At 36.4% G+C, this 14,048-nt stretch overlaps 1 protein-coding gene across 1 annotated transcript in view; it reads right to left on the bottom strand.

The window, feature by feature from the left end:
* Positions 1-14,048, bottom strand: part of LOC146170234 (MAM and LDL-receptor class A domain-containing protein 1-like) — a 116,598-nt gene that overhangs the window by 35,650 nt on the left and 66,900 nt on the right. The window contains exons 65-79 of the mRNA XM_083387969.1: positions 13,747-13,978; positions 12,926-13,044; positions 11,636-11,831; positions 10,934-11,120; positions 9,876-9,982; positions 9,057-9,229; positions 8,389-8,539; positions 7,444-7,605; positions 6,366-6,566; positions 4,894-5,135; positions 4,290-4,491; positions 3,276-3,449; positions 2,399-2,583; positions 1,501-1,618; positions 895-1,075 (exon numbers count right to left, since the gene is read on the bottom strand). Of these exons, the coding sequence (XP_083244095.1) occupies positions 895-1,075; positions 1,501-1,618; positions 2,399-2,583; positions 3,276-3,449; positions 4,290-4,491; positions 4,894-5,135; positions 6,366-6,566; positions 7,444-7,605; positions 8,389-8,539; positions 9,057-9,229; positions 9,876-9,982; positions 10,934-11,120; positions 11,636-11,831; positions 12,926-13,044; positions 13,747-13,978 (2,630 nt within the window). The remainder of the gene's footprint in view (positions 1-894; positions 1,076-1,500; positions 1,619-2,398; positions 2,584-3,275; positions 3,450-4,289; positions 4,492-4,893; positions 5,136-6,365; positions 6,567-7,443; positions 7,606-8,388; positions 8,540-9,056; positions 9,230-9,875; positions 9,983-10,933; positions 11,121-11,635; positions 11,832-12,925; positions 13,045-13,746; positions 13,979-14,048) is intronic.

Genomic DNA, 14,048 nt, shown 5'->3' with positions numbered 1-14,048 from the left:
CGACACTGCAACTGCAACAGGCCAGGATTGAACCATAACTTACTAGCATAAGGAACGCGTTAATCATACCAGTTCAAATCTAGTATAGGTTAGAGCAGAGGTTCCTAAATGGGGGTCCGAGGACCCCATGGGGTATGTCGATAGTGTAGGGGTTTCGTGAAGGCCCAATTTGAATCTTGGGCAGTTTTTAGTGTATAATTTGAAAATTGAATATAGTTAAAAAGAAATGAATTGCAAAAACGCTCGGTCGCTTACTAATCGGTTTTAATTTTATGTTTGCGCTTGAGTTCCTAAGTATTCTTGTTTTATATAACGCGGAAAAAATCGTGCCGACTTTGGTCCACGAGCTACTGCCTATCTCACTGGTATAAAAGACAGTTCGACTCGTCGCTATTAAAGTCGTTTATGAATAACTTAACTTTAAGTACGGGCAAGTAGGTTAAAAATATCCCTGTAGTACTTTTAGTTAATATTCCCAGTGTTTTTTAATGATCGTGACACGGAAAATATTTGTACTATGCGAAATATACTTCCAATGGTTTAAAAATTGCTAATTGTAAATAGCAATTTATTCAATAGAACATTAATTTTAAAAGAAGCAACCTAAGATCTCCCCAAAATCAAAAGCCTACTTATTCCTGTAAAAACAGTTGTGTTGTGTGTTAAATAGTTTATCAAATATACTGTTCAGGAATTTTGATGATCATTCCCGCTGAAAACAAAATAAAACATGTTTACGGCCACTGTTTATGTGTACGATTACTGTTTATCTTACTGGTAAGAAGGACAGTCGAACTGGTCGCTATTGTCGTTGCAGTCGTTCAAGAACAATTTAAGTACGGGCAAGTAGGTTAAACAAAAGTGAAACATGTTTACAGCTACGGTTTGTCTTACTGGTACGAAGGACAGTTGAACTCGTCGCTATTGTCGTTGCAGTCGTTCACGAAGTCGCACCGTTTGTCATCAGGGATGCAGTTGCCATTGGAGCACTGGAATTCCTCGAATCCGCAATTTCCTCCGCCTCCTCCTGTAGTCTTGCAGTTCACCAGGAGGATGTCATCCACCGCTATATTGCCTGGCAACGAAAGGAAAGGTCACTAAGGTTCAGATTTGCCGAATAGGTTTTACCTTCTTTTTATTGATAAAAGTGACAGAACTTGTACAATGCATTTACTGGTGTGTGCAGGTGGCTAAGGTAGTTGGTTGGAATCTATTTTTGGTTCTGTAAGTTAAGAGAATATTGCCATTGAGACGTTCAATTGGTTGTGCGAGAAAGCCATAACAAAGGCGTAAGTGATTGGATATTGTTTTTAGGGAACAAAAGTAACGAAAAGGAACAAAAATTAGAAAAAGGCTTAGACCAAACGTATTTTTTTATTTTTTATTTTTTATTTTTCTAATGGTTAGTGGCCGTAACTAAAATCCAACAAATTGTTTGAGACTTAAATTTTCGAAATCCTAAAAAAAAATAAACGTGCTGTCACGTGGCGGACAAATTACCTCCTGCGGTCCCGTGATAAGCTTCGATGATGATGTTGTGTCCGTGTTCCTGAGTTCCGATTGGGACGTCCACGTTCGTCCATTGGTTTCCAGGACTCGTCGATGAAGACCACACAATCTACATAAGATATTTAAGTGCCTTTAAATACAGTGGTTCTTAAACATTTCCTTCTATGCACCTAGTGGCATTATAATGAAGGCGTCAAGTATCTAACCATCAGTCAACCGGCGATTATACGTCTAGATCAGATAGGTGCCTATACGGATTGTTTTACAGGGTTGTGAAGACCGAAACCAATGACGTGACTTTATTGCACCTACGTCAATATTGTCAAATAACTTAACTTAACTCAAGTATTTCGGGTATAATGAATCGAGTTTTGTAATTAAGAAATGAAGTAATTTAGACAAATGACTTGACAAATGTAAGGTACTTTGATTGAATACTTTTTAGTAAAATTGGGTGAGTTAAGCCAATTATGAAATATAAAAAATGTTAACTTGCAGTTTGCTTATTTTTTTGTTTGCTTTTGGAAAATACCTGAACGGAACGTGTTAAACATTTTTAGAAACTTAACCATTTTTTGGTGCCAATGCTGTAAACAGCCTTCACAATTGGGACAAACTACAATCAGAAAAAACGTTGCTTGATAAATAAATTGCAAAGCTAAAAAGGTCGAGTAGATCGACACCATCTTGATTAAAACTATTTGATACGAGCTTGTATCATCTTCAGTAATTTTTGGCTTTGCAAATTATTATCAGGCAACATTACAGATCCGTGCATATTGTACCCAAGAAAAAAAAAAACATCTCTTTAAAGTGTTTAATCAGCATACAAAAAGTCCAGCTATACACAACATTGAAAAATGGTAAAGTTCAAAATAGTTGCACATACCGCCGAGGTGTCGAGTGAGTTGACAATGACTGCGATCTTGGAATCGAAGGTGGCGGTGCCAGAAGAGTAGAGGTAGTACCAGAAGTTGATGGAACAGCTGGCGCCCGACTTGGGTAGGATGGGGCTGGCGAGGTAGGCGTAGTCCATAAAGTCACCGGACGACGGGTTCACGAACATGTAATAGCCTAAAGCGTCGTAACAAGGTTGGTAAAATGGTATGTGACCAATAAAAGGCCCCCAAAGGTATGTTTTTATAAAAAGCTATGTTTTATAAAGAAAAAAAGAAAAGAAAAATGTTTTATTACTTTGTTTTTAAAATTTCCACGAAAAAAGTTTGAAGTGACGCTGAGGATATAAAAGATTTGAATGAAAATATAGACTTTATTGGTTAAGTGCTTGTAATAGAAAAAAGCGTTAAACTATTAAAAAAAAATTGTGCAAAAAATAAAAAAAACATGCAAAAATTAAGATATATAACCCAATTTTATACAAAAAAAAACACTTCTTTTCAACTCAAGTCATTCGTCAATCAGACTTAAGTCAAGTCAAGTAATTTTTAAAAGACTTAAGTCAAGTCAAGTCATTTGAAAACATTGACTTAAAATCACTTAAGTATTTTTCAAGCGAAGTAATTTATCAAAATGATTTCAGTCAAGTCAAGCTATTTGAAAACAGTGACTTAAATATTTCAACCGAAGTCATTTGTCCAAAATACTTAAGTCAAGTCAAGCCATTTGAAAACAGTGACTTGAGCATTTCAGCCGAGGTACGTCCAAAAGACGTCAAGTAAGGTCATTTCAAAACAATGACTTAAGTGCACTCAATTCATTGACTTAAGTCATTACAACACTGTGAAAAAACCCGTATCGTCACCTACCTGATCCAGTTGTATGGTCACCCGACGGGCCGATGGTTACATCCCCGACGCCTTGTCCCTGAATCTTGTCCCAGAAGTAAGCTCCGGTGCTGTAATCCAACCAGCCACAGTCAGTCTCGAAGTCGCAATCTCCGCACGTCGCCTCATCCTTGCCATCTTGGCAGTCAAACTTGCCTGGAGAAAGTGGAATAACGTTGTTATGGAAAAAGCGAGCACTAATCGGACCTTAAATTGGGCTGCAGTTCTGTAGCCGCTTTACTAACAATTTAGCCTAAAATTTAAAGGGAGAAAACCCGAATTAAATTAGCGTATATTGGCGGAAATATTTGAAAATAAAATATCAAAATTGAGGCAAAAAATCACAATAGTAATCAGTACCGGATGTTAAAGATATTTGTCTTTTAGAATCGCATTTTGTTTTTAGGTGGACTTAGAACATTCTAAGTAAGTTTTAAATTCCACAAGGGGTTAATAATATAATGATTTTTTTACTTATATTCCGTATTCTCCAATAAAAAAAAAATTGAGATAAATATAACATTTTAGTTAAAAAACAGAGCAACTTGAGGCGATGTTGGGTTTGTTCGTTTTACATTAGATTAGGAAAATACCAGCAGTGAACGAAGACCCCATCCCGCTCTAAATCCAATATAAGAGAACTAAAACTGCCCCGGAAAAATAAATAAAGAAGATTCGGAATTTTGGCATTTAGGTAATTCTAAATACACGTGTGTGTCTCGACAGAGTTCCAAGTGTTAGGAAAGTAACTCTCCCGAAGTACTAATGGAAACCAACAAGCATGCGAGACATTATATTCATTACGAATTATAGATGATTTATTTAATGTGTTAAAATGTTTAAGGGGAATTGTCATGTTTTTGCAGTATTGATTTGTAGAAAGTTTGTGGCAAATGCGTTTCGATTTTTTTACTGTTGTGCAAGCTATAAGTTGGGGAACCACTGATACAAGGGTTATACATCATTTGCACCAAGCAAGGTTTGCACACAACTAACCGTCGCAGTAGTTATCAAAGTCAATGCAGGTTCCATCTCCGCAGTGGAAGTGTTGAGGGGGGCAGGGGCTGGGGGTGGTCGTGGCCACAGTGGTTCCAGGGGGTAGCACCCCGTTGTAGAGGGTGCAGCCGGGACTGAAACTGATGTCGTCGATGGCGATGTCTCCAAGGTCGGTGTTTGGTGCCAACCCCTCGATTATTACCTGTTTTTGTGGAACACTGGTTAGTTGTATATTCAAGTTTTCAAGAGGTTTTGGTGAGGAAATTGCTTTTGGATTTAGTTTGTTGCGATTTTATCAAAGACTAAACAATGTTTGACATTGTTTACCAAAACTTGTTGCATTTAGACGGATTGTTTGCAAAAAATATAGGAAAAATATAACAGACAATTTTGTACCCAATTTTGTTCAGTTTTATAATTTCAGTCTTAATCTTTAAACACTTAAAACTGACGATAGTTTATTCGGGTTAGAATAGTAATCCATTAAGGAAATGTTTGTTTCAAAAAATGGCTTAACTGGGCGGCGATGCTTTTGTAGTACCGGACTGTACGTTAGTAATAAATGGGTAAAAATAGGTAGATCCAAATTCTGAATCTTAATAACCTGGAATGGTTCGTTGACGTTGGGTTTCAGCATCACTTCTTTTCTCTCCCAGAAGGTGCCCTTGGTGCCGGAAATTGTCCAGATGCGCCAGTTGAGGGGACCGCCTATCTGGGTCCGGCTGTGTACCGAGAGCCTCCGGATGTTCTCACCCCAGAGGAAGTAGTGGATGCGCAGGGAGCAGGAGTCGGCAGCGTTCTGAGTGAGAGCCACCAGAGGAGGACTAATGAGGTAGGCGATGTCGTCTGCGGATGAAACGGTTACTGGGTTGGTAAAAGAGATGCTATGAGGTTGTTGGGTTTGGCGTCCTAAATACTGTTTTAAAACTCAATAAAACATAAGTTTAAAAAGATGTAAACAACTTAATTTAGATCTCTGCATTCCGTCTATTTAACCTTTTCTCTGTCGTTCATGCTTTTTTTTCGCTGTTTTTTGTTCTCTTTTTCTCCTGTTTCCTCTCTAATTGTTTAGTCTATCTTTTCTCTCTCGTTCTTTCTGTCCTTTTTCTCTATTTCTCTCTCTTTCTCTTCCGTTCTCGCCGGTTTTCTCACGTTTTTTCTTCTTCTCTCTCTATGTCTTTTTCTCTCTCTCTGTTTTTCTCCGCTGTTTGGAATTGCTGTTTCCACCTTCAATCAACTAACTTAAGTAAAATAACAACTGGTGCTCTTGGCGGATGATTTTAATGTTGTTTCAAACTCCAAAACGAATCACAAACGGTAATATGATCTAAACAAGTTGAATATATTTAGCACTTAACTGCAGTTACGCAAAAAAACATCATCATCAGTTCCTAATCAGTCTTGCTTTAAAACTAACATATTGGCGTGAACCTATTCCTCGATGTGTTTCCCTCTGTCCCTGTGCATCTCAGTTGGTTGAGAGACGGTCCCCGGTATATTTAGAGGTCGTGAGTTCGAACATCACAGCAGGATAGTTGTTTTTTAGCCTAGCTTTTCTTACACTACAATCCTGATTAGGCTGACTGAATTTGATAAGCCTTTCCGATGGCATCCTGTGTATTATATAATGTGTGCCGTTTCCGTTTTCCATTGCGATTTCTTAAATGAACTAATCTCACATTGTGTATGGACGTTTCGGTTGTTTTGGTTAAGTGATGAAAATTGGCAAATGCTTAGGTAAGCTGAAGTTAAAATAGGGTGAAATTCGTTTTAATTTTAAACAACTGACCTGTACGTAAACCGTAGATACCGTGGCTCTAAGCTGAAGACCGTGGCTCAAATCTAAAACTGTATCACGTTTCGGCCGATTGGCAAATAAAAGACAAAAAAGAAGGACATTCATCTAGATCTTTTGTCGTTTTGGATATGCATTGTTTATTATAGAACAATAACGAGAAAACTACTCTTTGAAATCCAAAAAAATAATCATTTCATTGTCTTTAAACTAAATTTTAACTTGCATTTTACTTTCTATTCCAATGGAATATATTTTGTCTTTGGAACTGAAAATCGTACCTGAGTTTTGCATCCGTGAATCGATGTACAGGTAGTGTCCATCCTTGGTCCCTCTTGTGTGGTCAACGCAAGGTCCGGTCTCGGGTCGGCACCGATGTCCACTCGCGACTGACCAATCGAAATGGTCCACGCCCACTTCTTGCGTCCAATCACACCAGCCGCCCAGCTCGAAGTCACAACGACCAACGTAAGACGAACAGTCTGGAAGCGTATTACCATAAGGCTAGTTGTGTGTTAGAGTTGTTTGGGAATAGACTAGCTGTAAGTGTGTTAACAAAACATTTTTGCAAACCTTTAGTATCTCTAGATTCCTATGATTAATATTTCAGTACTAACACATTGTTAAACTACATCTTTAACAGTAGTATAACAATGTGTTAATAGGGAACCCCTGGTGTTCAGTACTACTTTTTATTAAAAAAATCCAACAAAATAGTTAGGAAATATCTTGACCTGAAAATAGATAAAAATGTCAACAAGACAGTCCTACAAACAGGTGAAAATCTCCACAAAAAGTTGTAGTAAAATGCAATCCAGTATTAGGCTAGTAAATTAGTGGAAATATGTTCGTATTCTTCGTAAGACAGTTTGTTGCTTAGCTTCGACTGTTGCAAGTAAATTTGTTTAAAAAAAAGAAAAATTTGCCGTGGGTATGAATAAAAAGGTCTTCCTTGAAATAAGGTAAACGACACTTCGATTTATCGAATAATGATATGTTAGCAATAACAATGTGATAACACCGAATTAGCATGGCTTACTATACTTTGATTTAAATCCTAAATTTAAACAAAATAGCTCAGAAAAATCTTGACATAAAACAGATTTAAAATAATTTCTACAAACATTTTTTTTGGTGAAAAGGTGGTATTAAAATTCGATTCTTTAAAAGGTCAGTAAAAAGGTGGACCGGGTTTAATGGTGGCTTTCCACCTAATCACATTTTTACAAGGTCTATGCAACGGTACAACCTGTTTTAAAAGAACAAAAAAAATGACGCGAATATTTGTTTTAACATAGCCCTCATTAAAATAAATTTCACGCAGTTTCTACGGCAACATATCGCCGCCGACAATTTCACCTCGCTCATCCGACATATCAGAGCAGTCATCCGTGTAATCGCAGAGCCTGGTATTATCAACACAAGATCCTCGGTCGCAAGTGAACTCATCAGAGTCACAGCTGCCCTCGACAGGAGGCAATTCGCAGTTGACGAAACTTATGTCATCGACGGCGATGTCGCCTGCAAAATAAATTGCAGATTCGAACCATTATGTACACATATTTTTTTTTTTTTTCTCTAAAATTTGAATTAAAAATGCTTAAACGTGTCGGATCAAAGGTAAATTTACATTTTTTTATGACTATATTTATATAATATAATTGTATATATTCTTTATCTTTGGGTAGCGGACAATTATGGGGACACTTTTATCAACAAACACCGGGGGTATCTAAATCAGTTTTGAACCAGTTTCTACACATTTTCTGTTCAGTGATTGTTTTTGAAAAACATTTATATAAATCTATTTATATAAATACAAACATGATGATATCTATACTATGACTTTGTCCAATAATCCATAATTGCGACACACTAATTATTATTCCAATAGATGGTTTTAACCAAATTCACTTCGACCCACAACCAGGTATAAAAATTATTTCGACAAGCAAATTGTTTTTTACTGAAAGAGTTATAAGTAGTTGGTTCATATATACATATTGGCTGCGTCAAACATACCCAAGCTAAAAACAACATTTCAATTTTCTAGAGAAATTTTTCTCGTTTTTAAGAATATTTTTGCAGGCTTCGTATTAGTGAACAAAAGGTTTAAATGCAAACTTAAAACAAGATTTTTGTGCCTAAAAATGATAAGACTGTCCAAAATTTACCAAGCTCATCGAAGTTTCTGGAAGCGGTGATGATCATCTTTAAAATAATTGTCATGGCCATTAAAACAAAAACCCTGGACCCGCCCTCGGTTGTGATCCTAAGGAAATCAACCTTAAACCTTAAGCTTACCGAGCACATCGAAACTTCTTGAAGCTGTGATAATCATCTGGAAAGGTCTTGTGCTCCTTCCTAATCTCACGACGGCTGGAAGCCAGTAATCGCCCTGATCATCCATCTGTGTCCAAACGATGCTGTCCTGCCCGTTCATGCGTTTCACCACCTGCGTGTGTTACGTCATAATTGGTTAGACCAGAGGTAGGTCGCATTAACTTCTGTTATTTCTGCTCCTTAGTGCCACTTAGTATGTAAGCCAAACCGCCATTCAAAAACAAAGTCAAATAAGCATTTTTGTGCTATATAAAATTAACTGTAAAATAAGAAACCCCCTACTTTCCATTAAGTTTATGGTGACCAAAACAAAATCTCTTGTAGTTACTAGTGTTTTTTTTTCTCAGACTTAAACTTGACTTGTTATTTATATAAAAAATATTGAACTTATGTTATTTTATAAATGACTTGACTAGAACTCAAGTTTTCGAAAAACGACCTGTCTGGAACCAGCCATTTCTAAATAACTTGTTAACAAGACGGTAAACAGTTGAACAATGAGTTAGCTCGATTTATTTGGGGTATAAAGAATTGTCGATATATACAGTCGCTAAAAAGTTTGGCAGGACAACTGACAAACAATATTTTTATAACCCACGAAGCTTCCATACTCAAACAAACCAGCGTACCTGCAGAGTGCCGATGTGGTCTCCGTACATGTGATAGTAGAAGAGCATCTCACACTGAGGGCCGCTCTGTTGTACGGTGGGACCGACCAGGTAAGCCTGGTTGCCGTTCGTACCGCTGCCAGCATCAACGTACATGTACCGACCAGAACCTGTCGTGTGATCTCCCGAAGGCCCTGCGGTGCCAGCATTAAGTGGTTTGTCAAAAGCAAGGGCGTGGATTGGTATCACTTTTGCTTTGCTTTGTGAAATAATGCTAAGAATGAAATTATTTTACTTAATTTATCGTTACTCTTTTGATGCAAATTAAATTAATTCGACGTTCTTTCCAAAACGACTGTGATTGCGACTCGTTGTTTGTTAAAAATGAATTAAGGAAATATTTTTATGAATGGCATTTTGACAACACTGTTGCCTTATGCTGGATATATCGTAAGGAAACGCCATTTTCTACGGTTTACCACACAGGACTAAAAATAGATAAACAGAATTTTTTTCTTCCTATTTATGATCGCTCGAAGAAATCAGATAATATTACGATATATATGTTAATTTATGTTTACTAACATGATACTTTTTTTACATATTTTAAAGAAGGTCAACATCCAAATCTATAAGTCAAGCTTTTGCCTGTTGAATATCTTTTTGTGGGGCATTTTACAATTAATAATGCGTGGTGACACGAAACGGTTTGAATTGGAACATCTTTTGTGTTTTTGGTAATTAAAAATATAGGCCTGGTGTTTAAAAAAATAAGTGTGCATTCATAGATTTTTAGTTTAATGTGACGGAAAAATAAATGGAAATCTAAGCATTACAAACCGGTATTGGAACCGGGTGGAGCCCCTGTACTGCTTCCCCAGCGGAATGTGCCAGCGCTGTCGTCCATCCATCTACAACCGTCGTTGTTCTCAAAGTTGCAGTTGTATCTGTGAGGAGAAACAATATCAGGGTGAACAGTGAATTTTATTTGAAGGATTTACACTTGGTCCCTTTAGGTTTACCAGTTAAATGGCCTGATTTTAACCATTACGTTTTTGAACAGTAAATGGTAGTTTGCGTTTTGTGCAGTTTTCGTCCTTTACTAAAGAGTTTTTCTTAAAACCAGTGATTTTTGTCACCGAATTAAAATTTTTGTTTTTTAACCATTGTTTACTATTTTCAACTCACATGAATACAGTTTTAAAAATCAAATAATTTATCAAAGGCTCCTACATCCAACAGTGCCATTCAGCAAAAAATAGTAAAATGATGGCCTACATACTAAGCGATTTAAAAGCTAAGAAAACATAGCTTAAAACAAATTATAACACGTCAGAGATAACTCAAAAACAAACTCAAAAATATTTTATGTAAATATTAATACAGCACAGCAAGACATGGACAACTCGATAATATTTCTAGTTTTCTAATTCAATGAATTAGGCCAAAATGCTGGTACTTATACTTCGAATTCACCAAAAAAACAACTTTACCCAACAATGCAATGACCTTTGCAAATCTAGTTGTCCAAGTCTTCAAATAAATATAAATAGCGCAAAGTTTCAAACTCTATTTTAGTTATGTTGTACTCAGGGACATTTCACTATTATGAGGTTGAATGTTAATTATTAGGAAGTCTTAAATGTTCAAACACATACTTATTTGACAAAAAAAAAAAAAAACATTTTGTTACTACTCAAGCTAAACAAAATCGTATTAAAGGAATCCCCCACATACAATAAAATGTAAAATAAAGATTCTTGCTAAAAGAAAGATACGAATCAAATGAGATTAGATTGTTTAGTTAAACCTCAAATAGTAAATTTTCAAACTCACCCTCAAGAGGTAGAAGGTGCAAAGTTATAAAGGGTTGTGGCTAGGCTCTTTCAAAAACTTACCCGCATTCACCCTCGTCACCCCCACCATTGGGGCAGTCGATGTTAAAGTCGCACACCGCAGAACTAGGGATGCACACGGACGTGCTGGGGTTGGAGGGGTCACAGTAGAGGGCGCATTCGGGGGGTACGGTGGGTACGTAGGGGCATTTGCCGGTCAACACGTTGATGTCGTCAATTGCAACATCGCCTGCATTGGAAAATTACAGTTTTCGCTTTTTAATGTATTTTTCTACTTTTTCTCTATCAAATGATACAAAGATTTAGTATTTCGAGTTAATTCGCTTTATACCTCAAAAATATAAAATTCAAATTTATTTTCTATATTTCAATAATTCGTCTTGTAAGTTTAACAATTTTGGTTTAACATTAAAAAATTTGATTAACATTTAAAATAATTTGATTTAACATTTCAATTCGAACCTGGTTTTAGCTACAACTTTGATTTAGGTAGAAAATATCGAACTTAACCGATAGGCATTTTTTGATCCACCTTTAATCCTTATTTTTTATATTTTCTTAAATAACACCGAATTTTATCTAATCTAACGCTTAATTTTTTTAAACTTATTAAGCAATATATTTATTAAATATTACACATGTATTGAGGTTCGTTTTACGAAGAACTTAAACTTGAAAAACTATGATTAGAAATCTAGAAAGCCCTTTTCAAGTTTTCATTGCAATCATTATTTTCCAACCTACCGTAAGCGCTTGTGCCGACAAAGGCGCGGAACTGTATGACGTAACTATCGTCCTCTGTGACGTTGTTGGGCAGGTCGACCATGGCTTCAATCCAAACGTCACCGTAAGACTTGGAGTCTTGCCAGAGCACGTAATTGTAGGTGGAGTCCCAGTACTGAACCACTTGCAGCGAGCCAATACCTTCTGGAGTCTTGGACTAAACAAATAACATAATGTATTTTGTTAATAGTTAAAGGTAGTTTAATATACAGTATCCTTGTAAAAGATCTTTATCATCAGTAATTTGTGGGAGTCACAACGATAACAGTGTGTTTTCAGCTATCCGGTATCAGGCATTTTGAAGTTTAATTAATTGATTATCACTTCCTTAATAAAGTTGCTTATCTATTGCATTAGAGTCGTTTAGTTTCTACGGTTATACATCGAAACAAGCTAATTTAGTTGTAGGTTGAGTCCCGGTACTGAACCACTTGCAGCGAGCCAATGCCGTCTGGGGTCTTGGATTAAACAATTGATATAATGTATTGAAGAACATTGACCAAGTTTCTCTGATGGGAGCAAGTGACTGCACGGCTGTTGTGTTAAAGGTGGAATATGGGTCTTAAAAGGTTCTTTTGATACTATAGAATTATTACATGGCCGCTTTAAAATACGTTTACAATTGAATATAAAATCTTTCAATGTGTTTTCCGCAAAGTGTTTTCCCCGAAAGTTTTGAACTAATTGGTAAAGGCAGTTTGATATGAGGTGGTGTAAAAAATCTTAATCGTCTCTAATTCATGGGAATGACAAAAATAACAGTGTGTCTTCATCAGGCATTTTGAAGTAACGTTGCTTAATATTTGCAACGTGCGTTAGAGTGTTTTAATTTCTAGGGTTTTACAGCAAAACAAGCTATTTTAGTTGAGTTGTATTCAGTAAAATTTTACTATCATGACGTTAAATGTTTATTAGAAGGACGTCTCAAATTTGCAATACATGCTTATTTAATAAAAAGCATTTTGTTACAATTCTCAAGCTGAAAAAAGTTCGTAAAAAAGGTAATCTTCAGCATACAATAAAGGAATCTCCAGCGTACAATAAAATGTAAAAGAAAGATTTTGGCTAAAAGAAATATTCGAATCACGTGATATTTAGACTGTTTAGTGAAAACAGGTATAAAAGCATAAAAATAAGTTCTTTCCTATACCTGTTTTAACTATACCGTCTATATATCATCGTTACTACTTAAGGTGACTTCCAATGATTTATTTTAGCCGAAAAAAATCAGAAACATGAACGAAAGGCAACCTTCATGAAGTAGAAGAACTGCAAGCATCGAGGCGTGTCCTTGTTGAATCTAACAGAAAATAGTTTGGCCATATCTCCCTCCACTTGCGGAGTTGAAGCGTCCATCAAAAGATAGACACCTGAAACACGAGACGCGGATTTAAAATGCTGAAATGCGATTGGTTCAAAACAAACGAATGGCGGCGTGTTATCGGCGATAAGTCGGTTAAGGGGTGGTTTTACATTTGCAACAATAAATGCTGTATTGGTAGGCCACTTTGAACTTTGCCATGTATAGCATTAACATTTGCATTAAGTTTTCCTTATTGTTGTAAAAGTGGTTGTCAACCTTTTTGGTCCACGGACCAATTACCTGTTATGAATAGTGTTCGCAAACCCTTAAAATAGAAAATTTAAATATATTTACACTCTAAGAGTAATTGCAACAAAACAAGAATTGGATAAATCTATCTGTTTAGTTATCTGTTCAGAAATGTTCAATTCCTATTTATTAAAACAATTTCTACGAGTTCTTATAGTTTCTAATTCTAAAAGATCCAAACATCCCGAACCCTTTTATCCCAAATCAATTAAAAAACTAAATTGCTAAATTAATAGTTATTACTAATTGTTGATCAACACAAGCTTCTCTTCAACTCTAAATCATCTTGAACGTCTAATAGTCTCCACTAACCAAATATCAACAACATTAAAACGCTGCTTGCAACACTAAAATGTTGTTTAAAGCTCGTAATATATACAGCATCTAACATAACATCTTTTCAAGTAGATACAATTTCGAATTATCTCACAGGTTAAACAAGCAATCAACAAAAGCATACCGTGATCGGTTCCAAGCGTGTGGTCGAAGGACGGACCAGTGTCAGCGGTCATCGATTCGCCAGCACTTCGCATCCAGTCAAAATCATCGGAGTTTTCAGAGTTCTGCCAGGTGCAGTAGCCCAGCTCGAATGTACAAGAGCCCAGGGGCGGGCAGGATTCGGGAAGCATTAGAATATCGTCGATGGCGATGTCGCCAACGTCAGAAGTTCCCGCTACAGCCTCGAAGATTATCTGCAATGTTGCGTGTACGTTAAGTTAGGTTTGGCTACGGAACTGAAGAAGGAATTGAGGCTACATGTAG

Source organism: Ascidiella aspersa, chromosome 1 (genome assembly GCF_963924565.1).
Source record: "Ascidiella aspersa chromosome 1, kaAscAspe10.2, whole genome shotgun sequence".
Taxonomy (NCBI): Eukaryota; Metazoa; Chordata; class Ascidiacea; order Phlebobranchia; family Ascidiidae; genus Ascidiella; species Ascidiella aspersa.
The sequence above is the reverse complement of the archived record's forward strand: the minus strand, read 5'-3'. Positions and strand labels throughout refer to the sequence as shown.